The sequence below is a fragment of the Physella acuta genome, unplaced genomic scaffold, assembly GCF_028476545.2.
Source record: "Physella acuta isolate Inbredline_101_S28 unplaced genomic scaffold, ASM2847654v3 ptg000896l, whole genome shotgun sequence".
Classification (NCBI taxonomy): Eukaryota; Metazoa; Mollusca; class Gastropoda; family Physidae; genus Physella; species Physella acuta.
The window spans coordinates 208,346-220,389 of record NW_026732413.1 but is presented as its reverse complement, the minus strand read 5'-3'; the positions used below and the strand labels follow the sequence as shown (position 1 = coordinate 220,389).

The 12,044-nt window shown below is 36.9% G+C and overlaps 1 protein-coding gene across 1 annotated transcript; it reads right to left on the bottom strand.

Annotated features, from left to right (window-relative positions):
- Window positions 1-574: 574 nt before the first annotated feature.
- LOC131952936 (uncharacterized) lies at window positions 575-10,295 on the bottom strand. The gene is made up of 11 exons (XM_059315871.1): window positions 10,169-10,295; window positions 7,958-8,175; window positions 7,485-7,600; window positions 7,132-7,217; window positions 6,398-6,479; window positions 5,008-5,171; window positions 3,984-4,123; window positions 3,422-3,541; window positions 3,144-3,246; window positions 2,900-3,024; window positions 575-1,407 (listed from the first exon to the last, which is right to left on the bottom strand). The coding sequence occupies exons 1-11, from the start codon at window positions 10,188-10,190 to the stop codon at window positions 1,219-1,221; spliced, it is 1,365 nt and encodes a 454-aa protein (XP_059171854.1). The 5' UTR covers window positions 10,191-10,295; the 3' UTR covers window positions 575-1,218.
- Between the last annotated feature and the right edge of the window lie 1,749 nt (window positions 10,296-12,044).

Here is a 12,044-nt window from a genome sequence, read left to right as displayed (position 1 = left end):
GGATTTGCTTCCAACCAAGAACAAACTACAAGGCAGCAGTTGTTTGATTTTGGAGTTGTCTCTCCTAGAAGAGTGGCTCTCCCCAGCTAACGAGCCTCATCTGCCCGAGGGCTCGAACTATGAGCTTTACCGACTCGACCACACCGACCCCTACTTTCACCGATTGATGCCAGGTACCTACCAGCGCTGAGTGGACTCAGAGACGCTCTACAGAGTTGAAAGGTCAACGGGAACCAGCCAATAGCTGTGTGTAATAGTTTTGTTCTTTACAAGCAAACAGTCCCGCCCAAGTAGGTCATTAAGTGTAACAATTTGACTTCATATTAGACGTAAGGCCTTGTAGCCACTGGGTCACACAACGGCAACCAAATAGAGCGAGACATAAGTTAGCTTAGGTTGTGACAGGAGATGGTTGGTGTGGCCAAGTCAATGGAGCGTGAACAAAACTGAATTGTGTTTAAATGTTTTTGTCTTTCAGACTGTCATTGAAAACCAGCCTTAAGAAATGCAGTTGAAATTTCAGAAACAATAATTTTAAATAAATGATTTTAACACAGACACATTGTGTGCTTAAATTAACTCATCTTTAATCTTTTTTCTAAAAATTATAAAAAAATAGAAATGTAATTTAATAAAAATTTCAATTTAAAGTTATTTTTAAAAAAAATCAGCAATTTATGATCAATTTGATGTAATCAATACTGTTGGGGAAAAATGTAATGTTTTAATCTATTCCCATAGACAAGATAACAATATAAGAAATGACATATTTTCTTCAGTTATCTGTTATGATAGGGAGTTGTAAAAAAATTAGTTTAAAATATTTTAGTTCCTAGTTCTGATTTCACCCTCTTCAAAAAAACAAAAAGGGCAAGGAGATTTTGGTGTTTTAAATAGTTAAGTTATTATTCACTTGATGTAGATGTTGAAAACTTGCTTTAAATCATGCGAATTTTCTTGAATTTTAAAAAAATTTCTAACGTTTGAAAAAAGGAGAAAAAAAAACAACAAAATATTGTAAGATTACTGAGATATAAATGATGTAAATATCTGCTAAGAGTTTGGCTTAATTAGGATCAAGAAGGTTAATTCTTTTAATGGGTAGAGTAAAGTTTAGAGGATATTCTGTATCAATACCAGCTGCTAATGTTGTCTGGCTAATCGAAGACAAACATTGAACCGACGCTTGGCTCTTCCTACAGTGTGACCCACGGGCGTTCAGTTCATCTTGCTGTTCCCATCAGAAGTGGACTCGTCCATTGACAATGGACTGGTATTGATGTCCACTCTCTGGTCAGTCCAGCTGAGACAGACACAGGTGCCCCTGGTGATGATCTGGGGGTAGGTGGTCGAGTGCTCCACGCCATCTTTGTCCAGCCACTTCTCCTCCTTAAACTCCAAGCAGGCCTGTGGGGGGGGGGGGGAATAAAAAAAGAAAGTAGCTTTCAGTAACACGCTAAAACTCTTATTGCTACACTTTATCCCTAAACTTAACATAATGCTACATTTTATCCCTAAACTTAACATATTGCTACACTTTATCCCTAAACTTAAAACGAACTTAATTATAATTCACTGAACACAGTTGGAATTAAATGTCACTTCATAAAGTATTATAACCTTCGATAAATATTTGTGCCTGCTTTTCTCTTCACTGATCTTTGCCTTTTCAACACGCTTTACTCACTTTCAAGTGCAGGCGGTGTAAAACAAAACCTGTATAAGAGCTTTGTCACTTCCCCCCCTCCCCTTTCAGAGAGTTAGGGGAACGATAGATAAGTATAATTAAATAGCTGCCATAAACGATCAAATGGAACGTTTTCGGGGTGTGTCTTTTCTTGGAACAGTGAATCCCGTGGATGCGATTCCTCGTAGCTCTGATTTTTGTTCGTAACTCAAAGCGGAGAAATCTCTCGCTCGACATCTCGTATCTTAAAACTCTCGTATGTCAGGGCACTCGTATATCGAACTGCATTTCTTAAGGCTGAAGTGTGTACAATGGTTTCATTGAGTTTTTAGAGGATGTCAACTCTTGTATTATCTATCGATTGATTTGGTTTTCAGCGGATGTCAACTCTTGTATTATCTATTGATTGATTTAGTTTTCAGCGGATGTCAACTTGTATTATCTATCGATTGATTTGGTTTTCAGCGGATGTCAACTCTTGTATTATCTATCGATTGATTTAGTTTTCAGCGGATGTCAAATCTTGTATTATCTATCGATTGATTTAGTTTTCACAGCCCCAACCAGAGAAACAACAAAAGCTCTTAGTGTAAAGTATTTCGTTGTATGGTTTACCGTTGGAAAGCATTTTCTCCCATCCACATCGACGCGGGTAATGAAGTTGGTCATCAATAATGTTACGGTTCAGTCGAAGGTTAGATAGAAATAGGCAGAATAATCTAGAGCTATGGGAGAGTGCGCGTGTGAGTCGAGTTCGCACTACTGTGTAGTTAACCCCGGTGTGTTTATGTATTGTTATCCCAAGGTCGAATGCGGTATAAAAGCTGGAGTTAATGATTGTAAGGGGGTTAGTTGGTAGCGGTTAGGGCGAGGGCTACTCTGTAATGAGGAGAGTTGAGACCAAATAAAAGTACACTATATGTGTCACGAATCGTTTCTGAGTTGAACCAAACCCAGACGCAACGAATAATAGTATAAAATTAATACGAAGCAACGTTAAATGAAATTATTTAAAATTTGAAGCTGGCTTGGTAGCGGATATTTTATCATGAATTGAAGGTTATTTTAATACAAATACATTAAAATCAATCATCTAAAAAATAATATAATATATATTATGCTTTTAATGCGCATGCTGTATCTAGTAAAAACTTTTGGCAAAAAAACAACAACAAAAAACAACAAAAAACAAAGCCAAGAGAAACAACTCACTTTTTCTTCAGGTGTAAGAACTCCGCCCTCTTCCACTGTCCTAAACGCTTGCAGTAGGTCTTTAATGTTCACCTCATATTGAAGCGCTCGATCATTGCTTGGAGTAAACAATACTGGGAGGACTCCTGTGACAAAAGCAATACAACAGGATACTTTAGAGGGCTGAAGCACGTTTTGGTAGGAATCTTTATGATAGAAAAACTATCTGTAAAATTTTACTTCTATTTTAGAACAAGAAAGTTACCTTTCCGGGCAGACAAAGTGGTTCGAATCTCAAACTCATATACAGAGCACTCTTGTCTCGCTGACAGCTGAGCATGGGCTCGAGACGATGGCTCCACTTCAACCTGCAAAGATGTTTCTTTGTTAAAGTGTGCTATGGTTAAAATTAGTTTGGTCTAAAAACGTTTCTTCCAGACTTTTATTTTTTCTGGGTGGGCACTTAAAATTGAAAATTTTTTTTCAGGAAGGTTAAAACATGTCTTCACACGTCAGGAACTCCAGGAACACTTGAAAACATACCTGCGAGTTGATCTCCCATGTGTGAGCCTTTTGGAACACTTCACCTTTGACCTTGGTTAGATTGAGGGTATTGTCTATGCCGACTTGTAAACATTGAGGGAGATTTAACTTGACACACACCTAAACGTATACATAAATAAACGAATAATCAATCAATCAAGCAATCAATATATCTACACATCTATCAATATATATATATATATATATATATATATATATATATATATATATATATATATATATATATATATATATATATATATATATATATATATCAAGCAATCAATATATATACATATCAATACATATATATATATATATATATATATATATATATATATATATATATATATATATATATATATATATCAAGCAATCGATATATATATACATATCAATATATATATATATATATATATATGTTTGTGTGTTTGAGTGAGTGTTAAAACCTTGTATACTCAAGGTGTGTATAACAGTAAACATAACACCTGGAGCATACGACACCCAATGAAAATGATTAATGTCTAATGAGTCCCATAAATTTTCTTCTGCTGGCCGCTACCTGTTTCTTGACCGTGTAACATTGTTTTAGGTCCACGCCCACCCACGTGGTCGTATCATGTGATCCCTTAAAAGCGTAACTTTGTTTACGGTCAGCTTGGTTGTCATAGTAACTTTCCCAAAGCATCATCCATTTTTTACCTAGTAGGAATACATATTCGCAATATATATATATATATATATATATATATATATATATATATATATATATATATATATATATATATATATATATGCCTCCACTTCCGTTATTGCTAGAATTTTTGTATGTTTTGAAAGCTACTGTTGTCTACAGTGTAGGGTAGTAACTTTGATTTACAAAAATAAATGATATAATAAATATATATATATATATATATATATATATATATATATATATATATATATATATATATATATATATATATATATATAGTTTTATTTATGTGCATGTAAAATAGAGTTTCATAAAAACAATCTTGTTACTTGAAATATGTGACTCCTGACCACTGCTATTTCACACAAGGTATATTTAACAATGTTTAAAGTTGATTCACTGTTCCCCTATTTGTCTATACACAGCACAATAATTCATTATTAGATACTTGTGTATCTTATATCTATTTATTTTTTTAAGATAGCAACTCGGTGTTAGTGACTGTGAAAGTTAACTAAATTGAAATCGAAATTTCAAAATCGCAGGACTCTAATAAAAATATACATGAAAATACTTTAGTTTTGCGGCCCCCTTAAACTGTCCGCCCCACCCTGCAATCTACAAAAAGAGTTTCTTTCAGGCATCTCTTCGGGGGGGGGGGGGCTTGCCCCCCCCCCCCCCCCCCGGAATGAAATGAAATTTATATAATTTATATAGAAAATATATACTTTTTACAGTGTCCGCCCACCCCCCCCCCGAAAATTTCAAGTGCCCCCCTGGAGAAAAAAGTCTGGAAGAAACACTGTCTATAACGATTGCGCCACGGCCACTCAAGTGTAAAGTATTTAAAAAAAAAATAAGCCCTCGTCTCAGGTTATTATACGATCACCTTTTTCTACCTCACCCCGGTGGGTTTCCATCACAGATCCGTCCTTCACCTTGGGAGAGAACTTGGTGACCTTGTGCTCGATGTCCAGCACCGCCCAGTCAAACTCACAGGTGAAGTCGAGCTCTTGTACCTCCAGTTCGAATCGCTCGTCTTCGCCACAGTCCCTGCATTAAATTAGTACCGCACTTAATACAATATGGGAGAAGTAAATTTGGTTTCTATGGTTACACAGTTAATGTATTTTAGCCGTCACATAATTTTATACAAAATAATTATAAATAAAATGAGGGTCACTATGTTATGTATTAAATGCTGTTACTAAAACGGAGTGGCCTAGCGGTAGAGAGCTGGCCTGCTTACCCGTAAGTCTCGAGTTCGAATCCGTGTTCAAAATAGTAGACCAACCCTGAGTCCACCCAGCTCTGATTCCTAACTCACATCAGGGTAAGTAAAGGCGGCTGAGCATAGTGCTGACCACTGCATCTCTACTTATGCCGAGGTCACAGAAACAAGTGGACTTCTACTTCTCTTGCCCCGTAGACCGTCAAGTTTGAAAGGGAAATTTACTAAAATTGTATAAGCGATCTCCGCTTTTAAAAATAGTGTTACATAATAAGATATTTAAAGTAAGGCTTCTTCTCACTTAGTGCACATTTAAAAGCTCTTTATAATATTTGTTTTAATAAATAAAAACTACAACTCAGGTAGCCTATATATATATAGTAAAAATGCATCCGATTATAAAAAAGAATTTCTATTATTACGCACGGGTAAAACATGTCATTTATTTTTTAAACAGTTTTTGTTGTTGTTGTGTTTGTTGTGAGAACTCCAGAAATTCAACGCTAGAAAGAATGCCTGTGTTTAAGATACTTACTTCAACATCATCTATGTGTATGTTTATGCTGTGTTTAAGATACTTACTTCAACATCATCTATGTGTATGGTTATGCTGTGTTTAAGATACTTACTTCAACATCATCTATGTGTATGGTTATGCTGTGTTTAAGATACTTACTTCAACGTCATCTATGTGTATGGTTATGCTGTGTTTAAGATACTCACTTCAACATCATCTATGTGTAAGATTATGCTGTGTTTAAGATACTCACTTCAACATCATCTATGTGTAAGATTATGCTGTGTTTAAGATACTCACTTCAACATCATCTATGTGTATGGTTATGCTGTGTTTAAGATACTCACTTCAACATCATCTATGTGTATGTTTGTGCTGTGTTTACGATACTCACTTCAACATCGTCTATGTGTAAGGTTATGTTGTGTTTCAGATACTCACTTCAACATCATCTATGTGTAAGATTATGCTGTGTTTAAGATACTTCAACATCATCTATGTGTATGGTTATGTTGTGTTTAAGATACTCACTTCAACATCATCTGCCAGGCGTAGCGCCGAATGACTTCATCGAGTTGAAAGGTTAACACTGGATTGTCCTTTAAATTCTTCGCTGTTTAGGAAACGAAGACATTATCGCATAACACTAAGGAGTTCATGAATTATTTCTTTTTTATATTCTGCTAAATGGAGTATGGTTAATTTAAAGTATTGTTACATACGGCTTGCATGGTGGAAAAATAGTATTGGTTAAATTTAAGATGGCTGAAATTTTTTTTTCTTAACAAAATGTCAGTTTGCAATATTGTTTTTTAATGTCCACGGTATGATTAATTTAAGCTGAAAATATTTGAACTTGTTTGTATGTGGGGGAGGGGTGGGGCGGATCGGCTTTACATAACCGATGTAAAGGAAAAAATTTTTGTGTGCAAGAAGGTACTGACACTTCGGTTTATAATGTCGCGTAATGGTTTGTTTTGGTTTGTAGTGGTTTGTTATGGTTTATTATCGTTTATTATGTTTTGTTAAGGTTTGTTATGGTTTGTTAAGATGTGTTTTGATTTGTTAATGTTTGTTATGTTTGTTAAGGTTTCTTATATTTATAAACGTTTGTAATGATTTGTTATTGTTTGTTACGATGATTTTTTTATGATTTGTTATGGTTTGTTAAAGTTTGTTATGGTTTGTAATGGCGTGTAATGGTTTGTAATGTTGTGTTATGGTTTGTTATGGTTTGTATGGCGTGTAATGGTTGATTCACTGACCTCTTTTTACCCTCATGTCCCGAGCACGGGAACCTTCCTCTCTAAGTGCTCGACTTTCTTCCTTTGTCCAACCTTTGTAGTAGTTTCTGGGATTAAATCATTTTAACTTTATGAGACCCTCAAATAAATAAATAAAAATAACAAGGTCATATTAACAAATAGTCTGGCCAAGAAAATGATCAAATCCACCCACCCACCAACTGGTACAACAACTGACTGCTACACTAACAGAATCAAACTTCAATCAAATGACGACGTTGACACGTATATTTAGTTGTGTTGGAGGGAATCCCTTCCAAGATTAAAATTAAGAACAAAGAAGAAAAATCAACCCGTGCGAATAGTATTCTTACCTTTTCCATTGCTCAATGAGCTTAATCACCACGTAAAACTGAGCCTGAAACATCAGGATTGCCAGACAAAACTTCCAAATTAATTTGCGCAGCGGTATTTCCTTTTCACAGAGGAGCTAAAACAAGAAGATGCACTCATTGTCAATTTTTAAAAACAGCATTTATTTATTTCTTGCGTTTACATAAAATCCATCTAGTAAAAATTCAGCAAATTTCGATACAGTCAACTTTATAAAAAAATATATTTTTCAGCCTATATCCCACCGAATTGCATTGATTTCACAGACAGGATTCTCGCGTTTGTCATTTTAGTGACTTGTAAAATAGTGTAAACAACTTTCGTTACACACTTATAGTATTACCCATTCAGAATTCACTTAATTAAATATTCCAGCAAGCCGATTCAATGTTTATGGATATAGATCCATGTAGTTACCTGACAAATCATTAAGGAAAATTCGCATTTTACCCACCTTACATATTTCTAAGTAGTGAAGGGTCACAAAGAACTGCCACAGTGCAAACGCTAGTAAAATGGCCCAAAAGAACAAGACCCGGACGGGTGTTAGTTCTGGGATCCCCAGGAGCGTATAGAGCTTGACTTGAACTCGCTCTAGCCTTGAGGGCCGTTTGGGTTGACAGGAAGGGGGCGACATGGCTGGTTCGGTGCGGGGGGCGCTGGTTTGGGTCGCTGGAAGTAATGAGAGTTGGGTGTAAAGAGTGGAGGTGTAGGGGTGGGGGTTTAGATGTAGGGGAGGTGTAAAGAGTGGAGGTGTTGGGGTGGGGTTTAGATGTTGGGGGGGGGGGTGTAAAGAGTGGAGGTGTTGGGTGGGGTTTAGATGTTGGGGAGGTGTAAAGATTGAAGGTGTTGGGTGGGGTTTAGATGTTGGGGGGGTGTAAAGAGTAGAATGTTTGGGTGAGGTTCAGATGTTGGGAGGTGTAAAGAGTGGAGGTGTTGAGTGGGATTTAGATGTTGGGAGGTGTAAAGAGTGGAGGTGTTGGGGTGAGGTTTAGATGTTGGGGAGGTGTAAAGAGTGGAGGTGTTGGGTGGGGTTTAGATGTTGGGAGGTGTAAAGAGTGGAGGTGTTGGGGTGAGGTTTAGATGTTGGGGAGGTGTAAATAGTGGAGGTGTTGGGGTGGGGTTTAGATGTTGGGGATGTGTAAAGAGTGGAGGTGTTGGGTGGGGTTTAGATGTTGGGAGGTGTAAAGAGTGGAGGTGTTGGGGTGAGGTTTAGATGTTGGGGAGGTGTAAATAGTGGAGGTGTTGGGGTGGGGTTTAGATGTTGGGAAGTGTAAAGAGTGGAGGTGTTGGGTGGGGTTTAGATGTTGGGGAGGTGTAAATAGTGGAGGTGTTGGGGTGGGGTTTAGATGTTGGGGAGGTGTAAATAGTGGAGGTGTTGGGGTGGGGTTTAGATGTTTGGAAGGTGTAAATAGTGGAGGTGTTGGGGTAGGGCTTAGATGTAGGGGAGGTGTAAAGAGTGGATGTGTTGGGGTGGGGTTTAGATGTCGGGGATGTGTAAAGAGTGGAGGTGTTGGGGTGGGGTTTAGATGTCGGGGATGTGTAAAGAGTGGAGGTGTTGGGGTGGGGTTTAGATGTTAGGAAGTGTAAAGAGTGGAGGTGTTGGGGTGGGGTTTAGATGTCGGGGAAGTGTAAAGAGTGGAGGTGTTGGGGGGGGGGGAGGTAGATGTTAGGAAGTGTAAAGAGTGGAGGTGTTGGGGTGGGGGTTTAGATGTCGGGGAAGTGTAAAGAGTGGAGGTGTTGGGTAGGGTTTAGATGTTCGGGAGGTGTAAAGAGTGGAGGTGTTGGGGTGGGGTTTAGATGTCGGGGATGTGTAAAGAGTGGAGGTGTTGGGTAGGGTTTAGATGTTCGGGAGGTGTAAAGAGTGGAGGTGTTGGGGTGGGGTTTAGATGTTAGGAGGTGTAAAGATTGGAGGTGCTGGGGTGGGGGGTTTAGATGTTAGGAAGTGTAAAGAGTGGAGGTGTTGGGGTGGGGTTTAGATGTCGGGGATGTGTAAAGAGTGGAGGTGTTGGGGTGGGGTTTAGATGTTGGGAGGTGTAAAGAGTGGAGGTGTTGAGGTGGGGTTTAGATGTTGGGAGGTGTAAAGAGTGGAGGTGTTGGGGTGAGGTTTAGATGTTGGGAGGTGTAAAGAGTGGAGGTGTTGGGGTGGGGTTTAGATGTTGGGAGGTGTGAAGTTTGGAGGTGTTGGGGTGGGGGGTTAAGATGTTGGGAGGTGTCAAGACGGGAGATGTATAGATGTTATGGCGAGGTCTCTCGATTATCATAAATACAGGAAGAATTTATTGTAACAGAAAATTAAATGTGCTCCTGACGAAATGAAATTGGCCTGTGAAATCTAGCCTTAAAGTAAAAATATTGTAAAGATCATTGGATTTATAAATCTTGTTAATTAGATTCTAGATCAAGGAAGAAATTCTTAAAATATAAGCTTTCTACATATTTGCAAGTTTAATATATATATTTTCCAAGTGGAAGGTTAATTAGAAGAAACATGTACAAAAACATGTTTTACGCCCATCTCAACGATTAGAATCGGGTGTTTTTCTGCAAGCAATTCAGCCTTACTGCGATAGACTCTAGATAGCGATAGAGCTAAGTTGTAAACACACCCACACAAACAAAAACACACACACACAGCAACAGGAAGGATTAACATAAATCTTACCGGTAGTTTTATCTGTTTTCATCGTATGATGAATAAATCCGCCTTCGTCCAGCAAGTATCTACCGCAAAAGGAGATGGTCTTTGTAGCATTTGTTTGCCATTTGCTGTGGAAAGAACCCAATCTCTAAGGAACCAAAGACTGAACCCGAAATTACGTGCGCACCGTGTTGCACTGCGTTGTCGGGAATCCCAGAACCAAACTGTCACGATGGTGTGATTTAAGTCGTGTGTACGTGTTGTGGAAAAAAGGCTGTGAGAGATTTTAGACTTATCTCGTATGCTCGCTTTAGGGATGACGTTGTATATATATATATATATATATATATATATATATATATATATATATATATATATATATATATATATATATATATATATATATATATATATATATATATATATATATATATATATATATATAATAAATTATACATGTTGAATTAAATTAAAATCTTTTTTGTAACAAACATTGTGGTGGAGGGGCGGGGATGTATGCGTTATAGTTTCCCACAAACAATCTACAACCGTCAATACCAACTCAAGTTTACACCGTCTTTAGTAATCTCTATCAGTCTAGTCTTATTTCTATCTACTCTATGACAAACATCCTTGCCTTCTTTGGTACTACAACACTATATCTAATATGTTAATTATGTATTTTATTTCGTTGTAATTGCTAATAAAACAGTTTTAAATTTTAATAGTCCCTGATACCTTTGTTTTTACGTTCATACATTGTATCGTACAACACTATTTGTAAACTAGTTGTAAACCTACGAGTCGAACTTCCACTGACAAAGTAACCTGGGATTTTTATGTGTCTCAAGTTTTAAAACCATTTCGGACTGTTTGTGTGAAACGATTAGAGAAGTTGTGAAATAATTTAGCAAAATAAATGTCACTTGATGTGTTTTAAGGTAAAAACTAGAAGAAATGACAAGACACAATGTAATATACAACTGGGGGGATGTTCTCTGTGTAGAATACTATTGATACAACTGGACTCTGGACATGAAAACTGTTTACTAATTACTATCAGCTTTCTGTGTTGATGAGATAGCCTTTGATCTTGTTCTCATGAACTAAATTGACAAGCATGCACCTAATTTCATCGTCAATTCCATTAACGCATTTTAAAGAGATTTCTGTATGTAAGGATCTTAAGTTTTTTCCAAAATTAGATAAACATCACAACGGATAAAAAAGACATTCTTGTTGATTCAAGTTGTGTTTCTGTATCTTGTACTCGATTTTAAAATATTGCTTTTTCGTCACAACAAAAATGTTTTCAGCAAATGAGTGTTGAAACTAAAAAATTAAAACACATAAAAACAAATATTGTCTTTTATGTGGCGTTAGTTTACTCATCGCTACAGACACTTGTATCGTCTGCGCTGGAAAGACAACTCTGTTACAAGAATCATAGATAGAATCTTATTTACAAACAGCTAACAAAGTCAAGAGATTTAATAATGTCTTAAACGTACTTTTGATAACACTTACTTTTGATTCATCGTGGTTTGATTCTTAATATAGAATATATTATATTTGGCACCACAAAATCAATGTAGAAACCTAATTATGGAAAGCTACTACATGTTACATTTTAAAAGAAAAGGTTTATATTGTTTAAATTAAAACATTTTAATTTTTAAAATTCTTTTTTTTTAAATCTGTTACTCGTCCTAGTATTTTATGCCGTTAATAAAGTTCCTTTTTGAACCTGACGGACCATCGGGCAAGTAAAGTAGAGTTTATCTGTTTCTGTGACCAAAGTATACGAATGGAGTGTGGTCAGCATTATGCCAAGCCGCCTATAATTCCCCTAACGTGAGTTAGGTACCATCTAGGCTGGGTGTACTCGGGGACGATCTAC

Excerpts from the sequence above, each read along its gene's own strand:
- LOC131952936 (XM_059315871.1), bottom strand. The coding sequence starts at position 10,190 with ATGAAAACAGATAAAACTACCG. Across the intron at positions 6,480-7,131 it reads GGACATGAGGGTAAAAAGAG|CGAAGAATTTAAAGGACAAT; the intron begins GTCAGTGAATCA and ends TTTCCTAAACAG. Across the intron at positions 5,172-6,397 it reads GCCTGGCAGATGATGTTGAA|GGACTGTGGCGAAGACGAGC; the intron begins GTGAGTATCTTA and ends AATTTAATGCAG.